This window comes from Zosterops lateralis (genome assembly GCF_965231275.1).
Source record: "Zosterops lateralis genome assembly, chromosome: 18".
NCBI classification, from domain to species: Eukaryota; Metazoa; Chordata; class Aves; order Passeriformes; family Zosteropidae; genus Zosterops; species Zosterops lateralis.
In genome coordinates, this window is record NC_139778.1 from 1,720,558 (window position 1) to 1,734,000 (window position 13,443).

The following is a 13,443-nucleotide window of genomic DNA, read 5'->3' on the forward strand; positions in this document are numbered from 1 at the left end:
TGACTTGAAGTCTCTCACTTGTTTTGCTTTCAAACCACTACAAGTGAGCAGAGGAGACCTCCCAGTGTGTGCTCAGCCCATCTCCCTGCTAAACAGCAAAGATCTGAGCAGAGGCATTTTTCCTCATCCACTCAGCTGGAATTGTAACATTCTGCTGTGTTCCTGTTATGTGAAAATACAACTGGCACATCCTGCCTTTAATAAAAATCAGTTTGGGAAGTTTTTATGCCAATATTTCATCCTGTAATTTTGCAATGTCTCTTCTTTGCTGGACTCCTTGGTCTTGTGCTGCTTATACATTAAATGCCAAAAGAGAGGAATGGGAGGGCTGTGGGGGGAATGAAATATGCGGGACTTGGCACAAGCTATTCATTTTACTTTGTTTTTTTTAAATTACCAAAGGCCCTGAAGTCTGATTGAAGCAACTCATCTATTCTCTGGATCAAAGCTGGCATGTTTGAAATAAGTACTTCGGAACTTCAAAAGAAAATATTTGTCTTTAACAATTTTTAAAATAAACCACAAATAGAGAGGTCATATACCCTGATAAGAGTTATAAGACTGTAAACACGACATGAAACAAAGTCACGTAAATCACATTAAAACCTCATTCAACAGAATTCAAAGTGAACATCCAGAGTCTTGTAATTATTTGAAATGAGCATTCAACAAAATTAAAAGTGATTAATTTCATGTTTTTCCCCCACAAAAAGATAGCGTTTTTCCCTAAAAAAAAAAAGCTACACATGAAACTAAAATGAAACATCAATGAACTCTATTGAAATGCAAAATGCTATGCATTAATATTCCTCAATGTCATTTGCAGCACAATTTCCTGCCCTTCCACTGAGTAAACACCAGAATTCCCCACACGTGGTCCCTCTGTTGCAGCGGAGCCTCCCCAAACCCTGTTCCCAGCAAACTCACCTGGTCTCTGATCTTCAGCCTCAGACCAACCAGATAGGCATTATTCACAATGTTCCTGTGGGACAGGGTGGCTCCTTTGGGGCTTCCTGTTGTCCCCTGGAAGACACAGGGCATTTATGCAATACCACCAGCTCTTCTGAGGGTGAGCTCAAGGGAGATTCCCCAGGGAATCTCAAGGAAGATTCCTCAGACTCTGGGGTGATCTTGCACTTTTTTCTCCCATCAGATCTGGGAGACTGTTTTTACTTCTTTAACAGCACCTGAATCCCAAAAAATAGCCCAATTTCAGCTGAGCAGCTGAATTCACCTGGCAGTGTCTCATCTCCATCAGCCCTTGATAAAGGGCTGAACATAAAGAATGGAAGAAGGGGGGATGCTAGAACACTTTTTTCATCCTACTGCAGAAGCTTGAAGCTTGGTCTCAGAGTGAAATGGGAAGAAAATATGATGTGTGGCACTGCACACGTCCCCAGTGAGGAACCCAACCCCAGGGCACGGAGCTGGCAGGGCACCTACAGAAGTGAACTGGATGTTGATGGGCTCATTGCAGGACAGGGTCTGCTGCACAGCCCTGAGCTGCTTCACGTGGCTGCTGTCCCCAGCCTGCATCACTTCATCCATGTGGAAGGTGCCAGGCAGCTTAGAGTCACACATGATGACAATGGATAAGTCAGGTAGCCTGGCAGAGAGAAAAATACCATCAACAATAACAGAACAAGGAGAAAAGTGCCCAGACAGGCACACACTGGTCAGGGCAAACCTCTGGGCCAGCCTAACTTGGTCTCTCTTCAGACAAGACCTCCTGTGGGTCCTTCTTCAGCAAAGCCTGTTTTGTGCAGCTGAGGGGACACAAGGCAGGACACGGCTGTGAGGTCAGTGCAAAGACACCAGATGTTCCCAACTCACCTTTTGCTCTTTATTCCCCCCGGACTGGATTTTTCTATCTCAGGACATGACTGCTTTAGAATATCATAGTATTTCTGTGTTTTAAATTGAGTGGGGAACACCAGTGCCTTACAGCCAACCTGTGAAGGGAGACAGAAACTCATGAAAAGTCATGTTGGATTGATGGTCAGGACTTGATAAAGAGCAGCCACCACCAATACAGGAACAGGCAGGTTCTCCAAGGACAAAAGCAAATGAGCCCTTTCATCTGTGCTGTCCTAAAGCCCTCCAAAAGCAGAGCTGGGCTGTTACTGCACACCCAGCAGCCCAAGCCTGGATCCAGCTGTGCAGCCAGTGCTTTGCTCCTCCCCAGTGCTGGATTCAGGATGATTTTTGCCAGCCAAGAAATCAGAGCTGCAGCCAAAGGTTCCCTCCTTGCCCAGGATGGACACTCTTTGTTGTGACCACAAGGCAAACAGCTGATTTTTCAGATTATGAGTCTCAACTCTAACAAAAAGCCCAGTCCCAAAATATGAATAAATAAAGTTAAATTAATTTGTGTTGATCCAGAATGAGGATTTTTGAGGAAATTTGGAAAAAAAAGGATTTCTAAAATCTGCCTCTAAGATCAAGTCAAGATTTTTTTGTGGAATTTTTTTGAGGTATTTCTTTTCCTAAGATTTTTCCACCTCTTTTTAAAGCACTAACTATTTTGAAAATGAAAACACTTTTCATTCAACCCTTACATTTACATAATCCCAAAACAAAACACCTTAATTATTCCAAGAATTTTCTCCTTTTTTTAGCAGATATTTGCTGAACTTGACCCAGATTTGCAAACTGTTTTCATCTTCCAAAAAAATGCATTTGTGTCCAATAAACTATTTACATAAATTATTTACTCAGCTGTTCTCATTATTTTCCCAGGGTCTGGGAAATAAGGAGACAAAGGCTATGCCAATAAATTATTTTAAGTACCCTCCGGGTTTTGTCAGAAAGAAAGATAAACATTTGCTCTATTTTCTGGAACAGGCTGCCCAGAACCCAGGGGATTGAGGCTGTTTTGGGCCTCTGCAACTTTTACTACTAAGCCCTTCAATGGAAGGAATTCCTTCAAACTACAATTCTGGTTGAAGTAGCTCTGAAAAACAGATGCTGTGTGGGGAGAGGAGGGATGATTGAAGGGCTGATGCTCTACAAGGTAAGAGGATCTACTTGGGCCTCTCCCACTTGGTCTCAACCTGGATGGCAGCAGAGCTGTCTTCAAAGAACATAAAATATGAAAACTCGTCATCAGTTTGCTTTTACAAAGCCCTGGAAGTACAGTAAGACTCCAGGGAATGGTTATTCCACACATATTTCCATATATTCCAATCGGACTGCACAGATGGACAGGATCCAACAGGAAAAGCCCTAAAGCCTTCAGAAATTTTGTTATGCAAATAAACAAGCAAATCCTTAGGCTGGTGAGGAGCTCCAGAGATCCCAGTGTCAAAGGCGCATAATAAAGCTGGGAGCTCTGGCAAATCTGGAAGGGCAAGACAGGAGCACATTCCAGTAGGACAGAGAAGCCCAAGGACACCCACCCTGGAAGAGATGGTGCTCCACTGCAGCATGAGGACAGGAGTGACCAGCAGGACTGCTGAGAGGATTAAATGAAGTATGAAACAAGAATTCAAATTGCAGCCCAACAACCCATTACAGAGTTAGAAAAAAAAATTTGCTAAAAATAATCTACTTTCTAGGTAAAACTAACTTGGATGGTGCTGGGAACATTCAGATGTGGCTCCCTCTATTCTAATACCAGCCTTTATAGCTGAACAAACCACAGTGAAAAAATGAGCTGCTTAATTTTTAGCCATCAAATGTTTAATAACCTGAATTCTTCATTATTTGAGCAAGGGAGCTTGAAGAGCTTAAATTGATCTGCACATCACAAACTCAAACCCAGGCAGGTATTCAAGGGTAGATGAAGGGGCAGAATCAGACAGCAGAGAGATGTTAAACAGTGACAATACTTAGGACTTAAACCAGCTTAAATCCAAGGCCAGGCAGCCTCAGACAAACCTGGGAAGGAGAAATGAAGCTACCAAGCAGACTGGTCCATTCTGAGTTTAAAATCAGGTCTTTTCTGAGGTTCTGCTTTCAAGGTTGAGATCCCAGATAGTGATTTTTGCCCTGAGCAGGAGGGGCAAAGAGGAGAGATCAAGGCCTGCATCTTTTCCCTCATTCCCTGCCAAATGATTGGGGTTGGGGTAGTACTGGCAGTACCTGGCTGTTAGCAGAGAGAGAGGGATGAGAAGGATAGAGCAGTTTCCATCAGACAGCAGTTTTCCATCAGCCACAGGGAACAGCAAGAAATGTGCCCACGGAATTTCAGCTTCGTCCCCTCTACACATCCAACACCAGCCCTGTTCTCCAGCCAGCTCTTCCCATACACCCAAATCTTGAGCAGCTCATCTGCACCACGTCCCCTTCAACAGAGAGTTCATGCCATACGAACCTTCCTGAGCACAAACTCCAGCTCAGATGCCTGGTAGGCTGGATTCACAGATACCTGAAGAGCCAGAAACAAGAATTTGATCACCTTCTTGCCTTGAACACCCTCCCCCCAGCACAGATCCCAACAGAAAAGTTCCTCCAGGGTTAAGCCACACTCAGAGCCTCTCCTCCAACACAGAGCTAAAAGCTCACCACCACAGGGATTCCACATTCACAGAAAATATATCTGAATCCCATGTTTGTGTGAAAGAAAACAATTGGAAATGAGATTTATGTGAGGTTGCATAGTCAAAACAAAGCTTTAGGAACAGAAAGCTGATCTCCTGTCCCACAGGAGTTGATCCAATTGATCCAATCCACTAAACTAGATCAAAACTCCTGTGCAAGTCAGGTTTCTTGATGGACAACCATGATAACACCTTCTTCTACCCAGCTCTTCATAGAGTGGCCACTGGAGTTAAGTTCACCCAGAGGTTCCTACTGACCCACACTCCTCCACCCTGTTCCTGCAGACACTGGAATGAACCAGGATGGAGGGAATGGAGCAGAAGGCAGGGTACAGACCTCAACAAAGAGCACTGCCTAAATAAGGTGTATTTTGGTCATGCTATCAAATGAAAATTGGCTTTTAGGGATATGCAGCCTGGACTAGATTTTTAAGTGAGCCTTTGTTCCATGGAGCAATACATTTCAAAGGGATCTAACCAGGTGATAACTGGTGAAGACAGCAACACTCCACATAAAAATGGTCCTGTAGAGAAAAGCACATCTCCTGTTAACAGCTGTTGCAAGCACTTTTTGCTGCTCCTCCCTCTGCTTCCCTCCAGAGTGGAGGATGAAGATGCAGAGAGCTGCACAGCTCTTCCTTAAATACTTGATTCAGCTACAGATGACATGCCAGGTAAGAGCATGGAAAAAAGGCAAACAAACTTTATTCTCCAGTATTTCTTATTGCTTCTTTGTCTCTATTTCCTTTCCCAATAGATTGCCAGAACCTAGACACAGCAAAACTCCTCACCAGGATGATTCCTGCCTGGGCAGTTGCAAACTGCATGAGAACCCACTCGTATTTATTGGGTCCCCACATGCCCAGCCGGTCTCCCTTCCTCAGGCCAAGGGCCAGAAGTCCAGCTGCTGCTTGGTCCACCTGAAAAATATAACACAAGAGCCTGAGGATCACACACAGGATGCAGTGGGGGATATTGGTCTCCAGGCACTGCTTTCTGGAGAAGAAACATCATATTTGTAACTGAAGTGCAACAGACTGTATGTGCCCAGAACAGTCCATCAGCCCATGGCTGCAGCAGCTCCTGAGCCTGGAGCACACACCAGCTCCTGCTCAGCAGGTTGACTGAAAGCATAAAAATAACAAACCTGGAACAATACAACAAAGCAAGAAGGAAATCAAAATAGGCAATTCTGTTGTTGCAAGTTATTTCTTGCCCAAAGACTACTGCCAAGTTCCTTATCAATTTCACTTAGGACCAAGCCTTACACACATGCTGGGCCCATCCCCACTGTTGGATCTGCCTCCCTTCTGGGTAGCCCTTACTTCAAAAAGGATTTGGGTGAAGAAAATTCTATCAAGTGAATTTTGACCAGTTTTGGGTTCCCGTCCTCATGAATCCTGTGAGGAGTGACCAGGGAGGCTGGAGGGGCTCAGCCTGGAGAAAAGGAGGCTCAGAGGAGATTTTCCTCCTCTCCACAACTCCCTGACAGGAGGGTGCAGCCAGGTGGGAGTCAGGCTCTGTTCCCAGGAAACAGAGAGGAAGTGGCCACAAACTGCACCAGGTTAGGGTCAGGCTAGACATCAGGAGGAATTTCTTCACTGAAAAGGTTATTAAATATCGGAAAGGACTTCCCAGGGAGGTGTTGGAGTCCCTATCTCTGGAGGCATTAAAGAAAAAACTGGATGTTGCACTCAGGACTCTGACCTACTTGAGAGCCTTGTGATCGGCCAAAGGTTGGACTCAGCCTTTGAAACATTTTCCAACATTAATGATTCTGTGATTCGTTAACTCAAATTCAGTCACTATATTAACAATTACTTTATTTTGCAAGATGGTAAGCATGTTTCTGGTACACAAATGTATGTATAAATACTCTTGAGACATTCAGGAAAGGTTTTATAGTTTTGTTCTCAAATGAATTTATAAAATCTTCCTTGTGGGAGATTTGAATTTGAGGAATAATTCGATTTAGTTCTGAATCACAGCCTACTTCTTAAAATCAGGATGAACACAACTAATCTTGTTTATGTGAATGGATGTGACCAAAACCATAGCAAGCCTAAAAACCCACCAAACAATTCTTCCCTATCAAAGATCTTACCATGCATTTATTAGAAACTTTCCAGGTAGTTAGTCCCTCCATTCCAAAAACAGAGGAACATATTTGTATATCTACACACATCTGTGCATATGATATTGAGCCCTGGTCCTTGACTTTGATCCATTGCCTTCATGCTTAGATAAAAATCTTCCCCACACTCAGGGCCTCTGACAGCCAGAGTGACTAATCCAAAAGGTGGAGTCTACTCCAGGAAAGAAAAACACCATGACTCACCTCATAACCCATCAGATTAGTGTGATAATGTTTAAGTATGAATGTTCATTATGGGATATTAGCATTTTGTGTATGCCACTTCCTCCCTTTCATCCCAAAGCTCTGAGGAGGATGAGGACAGCACATGCCCATCAGTGTGTGCTGGAAACGTGCTGTTCCCATTGCACCAGGATGAAGGTCCACAGGTAACTCATCCCAGTCCTGAGCTGAGCAATGAAACTGTTTCCTGTAGTGGTGTGGGTTTGGTTTTATCAGTTTTATGTATGTATTTGTTCCTTGTATTAAGTTCATTTTTATAAGTTATAATGGTTTGCCCCATGCACCCGTGTTCCACCATCATTGGTTTCACCCCAACCCCAGTTCTATGTCAATCAGAAGTTATCCAGCCCCTGGGCCTTGTCTGTCACTCTGGGGTCTCTCCCAAAAGTCTGGAAAGTTCCAGGAAAAAACCCAAATGATCGGACAAGACTTCAGCTGTCTCCCCACCTGAGTTATTAATTTGTTAGTATGAATGTCATTTATCCAGAGAGCCATGCCCCTTTTGCCCCTGCTTTGTCCCCAGTTAGACCCATCCCTGAGTTCCTCCCTCCAATAAAAGGTGTTGCATTCGGGGGTTCAAAAAAAGATTTTTTTTCCCTCGCTTTTCCCCCGCTGCTTCTGCTGAGGGGTGTCTGCTGGGGCAGATCCCCTGATGAATAAAGCCAGCAGTTAACCCAGAACAGCCTCCTCTTTTTCCTGCTGTCGTTGCTTCACTCCTTCAAGCAAGACAAGAACTCACAGGGGTCAGTGAGGTTCACCCTGCTACCGAGCCATACCCTTTACTGTTGAGGTGTCAGGGCTGGCCGAGGCAGAGAAAGACACCTCAGCAGTTTCCCATTTCTCCATCACAATTGCTGCTGTCATCCACTCACCTGAGGGGTGAACAAGGGACTCACCTCCTCTTTGAACTGAGCAAACGTCTTCCGAACCCCATCGCGGCAGAAGACCAAGGCCTCGCGGTCGGGAAAGCGCCCCACGGTCTCCTCCAGGCACTGCCCCACGGTCTTGTCAAGAAGAGGAGTGTCTGTGGGTCCCTGGATGTAGCTGTTGGTCACCTTGGGGGACAGCGAGAGCAGTCTTGTGTGCAAGGCACTGGAAAAGAAAAGAAGAGGCTGTTTAATATAACCTGTCAATGCAGTTTTCCTCATCTGGATGAGACATTGGGAATACCTGATGCACATTCCTGCACCAGTGGGAACCACAGACAGCTGCCCCAGTGGGTCAAGATCAGGAGGACTTCCAAGAGGACTTGGGAAGTTTATGCAGTGGCTTGGGACACATGGACAGCCTTGGTACCCCTAGGACATGCACATGTGTGTCTATACCAGTGGCCAAAGCAGGCAGAGCCTCCATCCCTCCATGGGAAACCTGGTGGGGAAGGATCCTGCACCAGCCCAGCAGAACTGTCACAGCCTGGTCCTACCATCAATCACCTGTCCTGAAAACTACAGACATGTCAGCATGCCTGGGCAGAATATGGGCTCTGCAGCTCAGTGAGAGGTGGCAAATGGCTTTGGGCTTTCTGTAACATTAAAAAGTATAAATAGCTGTGAAGTAACATAACCAAATCTGTTTGTAGATAAATTGTCCCAACGGGCTGAAAAAAGCAAACAAATGGGAAAGAGAGAATTAAAATTAAAGAGGTCAGTCTCCAATCAGCAGAGAAGAGTCTAATCCTGCAGAATGAAAACTGTTCAGAAGAGTTCAGAGAATCTGAGGTGTCTGCAAAGGAATGGTCTGTGTTTACAACAGCAAACAGCTGTACTTGTTTTATCTCTGACAGCTGGAATGCAAAGAGTTCAGTTTATGGGACTGAAACAGCATCAATAAAATGAGGAGATACCAGCAGGATGAGGGGGGAGAAGTGCGGAGGCAATACCACATCAGGGAGGAGATGGCCCCCAATGCAAATTTGGGACACGTGGGGAGGAGGAGAGCAGGGATGGGTTTGAGAAGTGCAAACCAGGCCAGGCAGAAGCACTGAGACATTGTGCTGGAGGCCAAGGGAGAGGCCAATGAGTCAGGAGACGCAGCAATGAGAAGATGTTGGTCAGAGTAATAGGGAAAATAATTTAAAAAGCATTAAGGCTTTCCCTGAGGTCTGATCATCGGTGGAAAAGCAGCAATTTCCCCTCAAACAACACTTCCTGACCATCTGAGTGCTGTAGTTCCTACCTTGGTTTCTCTCTCCATCTCCCACAAGCCTCTGTCTGCTTCAGCAGCCACCTCCCACCATGCTGTCCTCCCCTGCAGGCAGCTCCCCATGTCCTCTGTCCCTCCTCATTTCCTGTCTGCCTTCCTCCATGACCTCAGCTCCTCCACTCCAACATTAAGGGACAACCAAGGGGGACAGGGCTAAGGGACACTTGGAGGGTGCATAGCACAGAGGCCATTTATAATTCAGTGTATAATGGGGAAATCTCTGCCTTAAAGAGGAAAAATAGCTCAGCCTAAATGCCCATCAACTACGGGATCAATATTCTGCAAAGATTTGGTGTTACTGCCCAAAAAGACTTGTCTTCCTGCCCACAAAAAACAAGCCTGAGCATGGAGTTACCTCCTATGTGGAGTGAAAGGTGATGTCCAGAGAAAAAAAAAACTAGATTTTACCTTCAGGGGAGTATTGCTCCAACAGACAAGCAAATGACCAGAACGTTTTTCCCCCACTGCTTTTCAGCAGAGGGAGGATTGGGCAAACTCCCACGGGGTCTGTTCACCAAGCTCTTGGGCAACTCACATCAAGGCTGTAAGGCTGCCTGAGGAGGAGAGAGGACAAGTGCTAAACCGAACTACCATTTATTGCTTGAAAACTCTTGGGCAAAGCATGTAGATAAACGAGGAGATGAAAGAAAGCTCTGAAGAGGGGCCTTTATAAACATAGAAAAGGGCCTTTTCTACCTTCATAAAATAAAAGGTAGAAAAAACTCTCCCTAAAGCAAGGGGAGGATGAATGCTCCTGGGAGAGCAGTAAAAGCCAGTGTAGCCACCAACAGCCACTTGCTGGTTGAAACCACTATTGGGGAAGTCCCCTGTCACAGCTCACAAGGGTGAGGACAGATGAGGAACCCTCAGGCTGTTTGTTAAAATGCTTAATGGGGCCAGCCACACTCACATCTCCCTCAAGCCAAGTCATCTCCAGAGTCAGCAGAGCCCGTCCCTCCCTGCCCAGGAAGGGCTGGAGCAGGCAGGAAGCAGCTGCTGATCGGGTTGTGCAAGAGCTCTTCCCCCCAGCACCATCTCAGGGGGCACTGGGAGCCAAGCAGGCTCAGCAATGGGAAAAATAAACTACAAAAGAACATCACAGAAAGAGTCTGGAGAGGGGAAGAAATACTACAAAATTCAGATTGAGAAAATTCAATCAGAATCCAAAGTGTCCAGCTGAAGCAGTCTCCCGCTCTCTGCAGTCAGCCTTCAAAGAGGTACTTGCACAACCCTACATTGCCAGTGCAAAGGGGAATATCTTACACTGTCATGTCTTGGCAAAGCATTTCACACATCAGGCTCTCTGGGCTTACTGTCTCAATATTTTCCAAACCTGAAGAGCCAAAGGGTTTCACTGACTTTTCGGAACCGGACTAAACGCAAGAAGGAACAAAGCTCCAGGTTTCATGGCCTGTCTTCCTCCCTACCGCCAAACATGCAGATGAAAGTGCATCAAAGAGCAGTAAAGGATATCATTACAAAGCCACATGCTCAAAAATACTGAGAAAATACTGATTTATTTCACACTGTGAACACAGCTTGCTCTCAGAGGCCCCAAGCATTCACATTTTCAAATGAAAGTATCAGCAGCACTGAAATTAGTGGCTAAGAAGTCTAAGATATCTCATGCTCATGACCCAGAGTCACTGACTCCTTTCAAAGCACTAACTCACATAATTTCTTCAAATGCATTAAAGCAAAAACTCTCAGCTGCCATCAGGTCTGAGCCCCCCCCCCGAATTCTGGTCTGCCATTCACATGTGCTTCAGCACTTCTGTATTACTTCAACATGGGCAGAAGTGAAAGGTGTGAGATAAAACACAGCAGCCTGTTGGGAGTCAGGAATGGAATGAAGGAGGCAGACACAAGATATGCTCCTTATCAGCAGCATCATGCTGGAAATCACATAGGGCTGGTCTCCCTCCTGCCTACAGCCAGGAGCAAGTCTATATATCTGATCTGAGAGAATGTATCAAGAGGCCTCTAGAAAGAAAGAGTCCAAACGATTTAGAAATAATCTCTGTGTTCGTCTTTGTTACAGAAAACAAGTAATTCACCCTTCACCTCTTCCTACAAAGCATCTGGAACTGCTGGAGATAAAAAAAGACCAATGGTCTGATGTTACACCAGCTCTCAATTCCCTGACTCAGCCAAAGAAAAGCAAATAAAACTCTGCTTGCTCTTGGGTGTCAGCACAAACTGTAAACCGTGACTTTTGGAGAGCACACGCCTTTTGTTAGCAGCATGTTTCAGCAGCAAGACAGCCTGCAAAGGAGCCAGCCTCATCCACAGGCTGCTCCCACAAAACTCCGGAACCCTCAAGTTCAGCAACACAGCTCAACTGAGAGACACCAGAGATCTGGAGAAAATGCATCCTCCTCCTCTTCCTGGCAAAAGGCGGGAGAGCAGCCAAATCCCAGCAATCCCAGAGCTCTCCTGTCTGATTGCAGGAAGAAGAAATGATCAGACTGAAGCAAGCACTCTGGACTAATCCTAGAAGCTGTTTGTATTTTTCTCTGAACAGCCCCAATCAACAGTGTGGAGTTGTTGACATAAGATAAGCAGCTCTCTCTTCAACTTTAACTCTTTACCAGTCTCTACAGAAATTATCAAAAGGGATGAAAGAGAAAACAAGTCAGTGTAACCTCCTGTCCCCTTTGCGGTGTGAAGGACAGGGACCTGCCCTGTGGTACCACGATCTCTACACGTGCAAGAAAAGCCCTGCCTTCCCAGAGCTTGGGAACTGTCCCAAACACAGAGTTCATACTTAGGTTCACAGATTCTGCCAGTTCCTTTGCTCATGGACATCTACCAGGAGCTTCTCTCCCCAAAGCAAGAGCTCTTTTCTGTAGAATGACTGCAATTAAAGGGTGGTGAAAATTAACTCCACTCTGCCCTCACTTCTGCTTCAATCTGTTGACTAAAGAGTTAACCAGATACTTACTACTTTGAAAAAAAAATACTATTTGCGTTTAAGGAGAGATTAAGTTCCCAGTGTTTTCAGACTCGTCCTGCAGCAACTTTCTGGCTTTGTTTTCCACTGTCCTCTCTGCCCTCTGCACTCTCCCTGCCAAAAGGATAAACAAGCCTAGAAGCAGAATTTAATATATTTTTTAAAAACATTACTAGAAAGAGTTTATTCTCTAAATACATGCTCTCTTTCTCCAAGGGCTTTGTGTTCCTGTCCCTCAGTTTCAGTTCTGGGCCGGAGTGAACTGCAGTGAACTCTGTCATGCTTCCCCCTCTGATCCTACTTCCTAAGAACAGATTCTGAGAAGGCAATCTTCACACACCTATGATGAAGTGGCTTCAACCACCTCACTCCTAATGTCAAACCAGCTGAAAAAACCCACCTAAACCCTGCCTGTGAAAAAAAAAAAAAAAGGAACGCCCCACCTGGTTCTTGGAATTGCTCACTGGAAGTCATTCATCCCCATGATTATTACTTTGAATATCAGCTAATACTTCAGAGCCTTTCCCAAGGCCAGGTACTCCCCATTACTGTTTTTTCACATGAACTTGCTCCAAGAGGCAGCACTGAAGAAAAGCAAGGCAAAGAACTGGCCTGACCTCCCAAGCCCCAGAGCTTCTTTGTGTCCTGGACCTGCTGGGTCATCCAGCACCCTGGGTGGGGGCTGCAGGACCACAGGGGGACAGGGACACTGACTGCAAGTCAGAGCCGTGACGGAGAGTGGGGAAGCCATTTGATACATTTCACATTGCTGCAATCCGGATGGAGCTGCTGCACAAAGTTCAGTCCTTGCCATGCATTCATTTCCCTTCGCCTCCTGTGCAGGGTTCATCCCTGCCCCTGGCCCACTCCCGAGGTGGAGCAAAGCAGGTCCAGGGGATACAACCTGCCTTCTGCCACTCTGGAGGGGTTTTAGGGGAGCCAAGGGTTACACACTGAGATGAATATCCCCTCCCTGCATGTGGATACCCACAGCACTCTGCAGCTGCCCTATAGCCCACATGGTCTCCATCCTCTGCAGCCTCTGTGCCCTACAGCTCCCCAACCCCAGAGGCTTTTCCCCTATAGCCGCCATTCCTTCACATCCACAGCCCCCTGTCCCCTGTAACTCCTATCCGTTATAGCCCCAGTCCCCTACAGCCCGCACATCCCTACCTGCCCGGCGGGGCTCCCGGCACATCCCTACCTGCCCGGCGGGGCTCCCGGCACATCCCTACCTGCCCGGCGGGGCTCCCGGCACATCCCTACCTGCCCGGCGGGGCTCCCGGCACATCCCTACCTGCCCGGCGGGGCTCCCGGCACATCCCTACCTGCCCGGCGGGGCTCCCGGCACATCCCTACCTGCCCGGCGG

The 13,443-nt window shown here is 46.3% G+C and overlaps 1 protein-coding gene across 1 annotated transcript in view; it reads right to left on the reverse strand.

Annotated features, from left to right (window-relative positions):
- The window catches only part of ACSF2 (acyl-CoA synthetase family member 2), a 37,069-nt gene that overhangs the window by 23,378 nt on the left and 248 nt on the right, over nucleotides 1-13,443 (reverse strand). The window contains exons 2-7 of the mRNA XM_083874321.1: nucleotides 7,815-8,010; nucleotides 5,333-5,461; nucleotides 4,316-4,369; nucleotides 1,834-1,952; nucleotides 1,444-1,606; nucleotides 928-1,023 (exon numbers count right to left, since the gene is read on the reverse strand). Of these exons, the coding sequence (XP_083730447.1) occupies nucleotides 928-1,023; nucleotides 1,444-1,606; nucleotides 1,834-1,952; nucleotides 4,316-4,369; nucleotides 5,333-5,461; nucleotides 7,815-8,010 (757 nt within the window). The remainder of the gene's footprint in view (nucleotides 1-927; nucleotides 1,024-1,443; nucleotides 1,607-1,833; nucleotides 1,953-4,315; nucleotides 4,370-5,332; nucleotides 5,462-7,814; nucleotides 8,011-13,443) is intronic.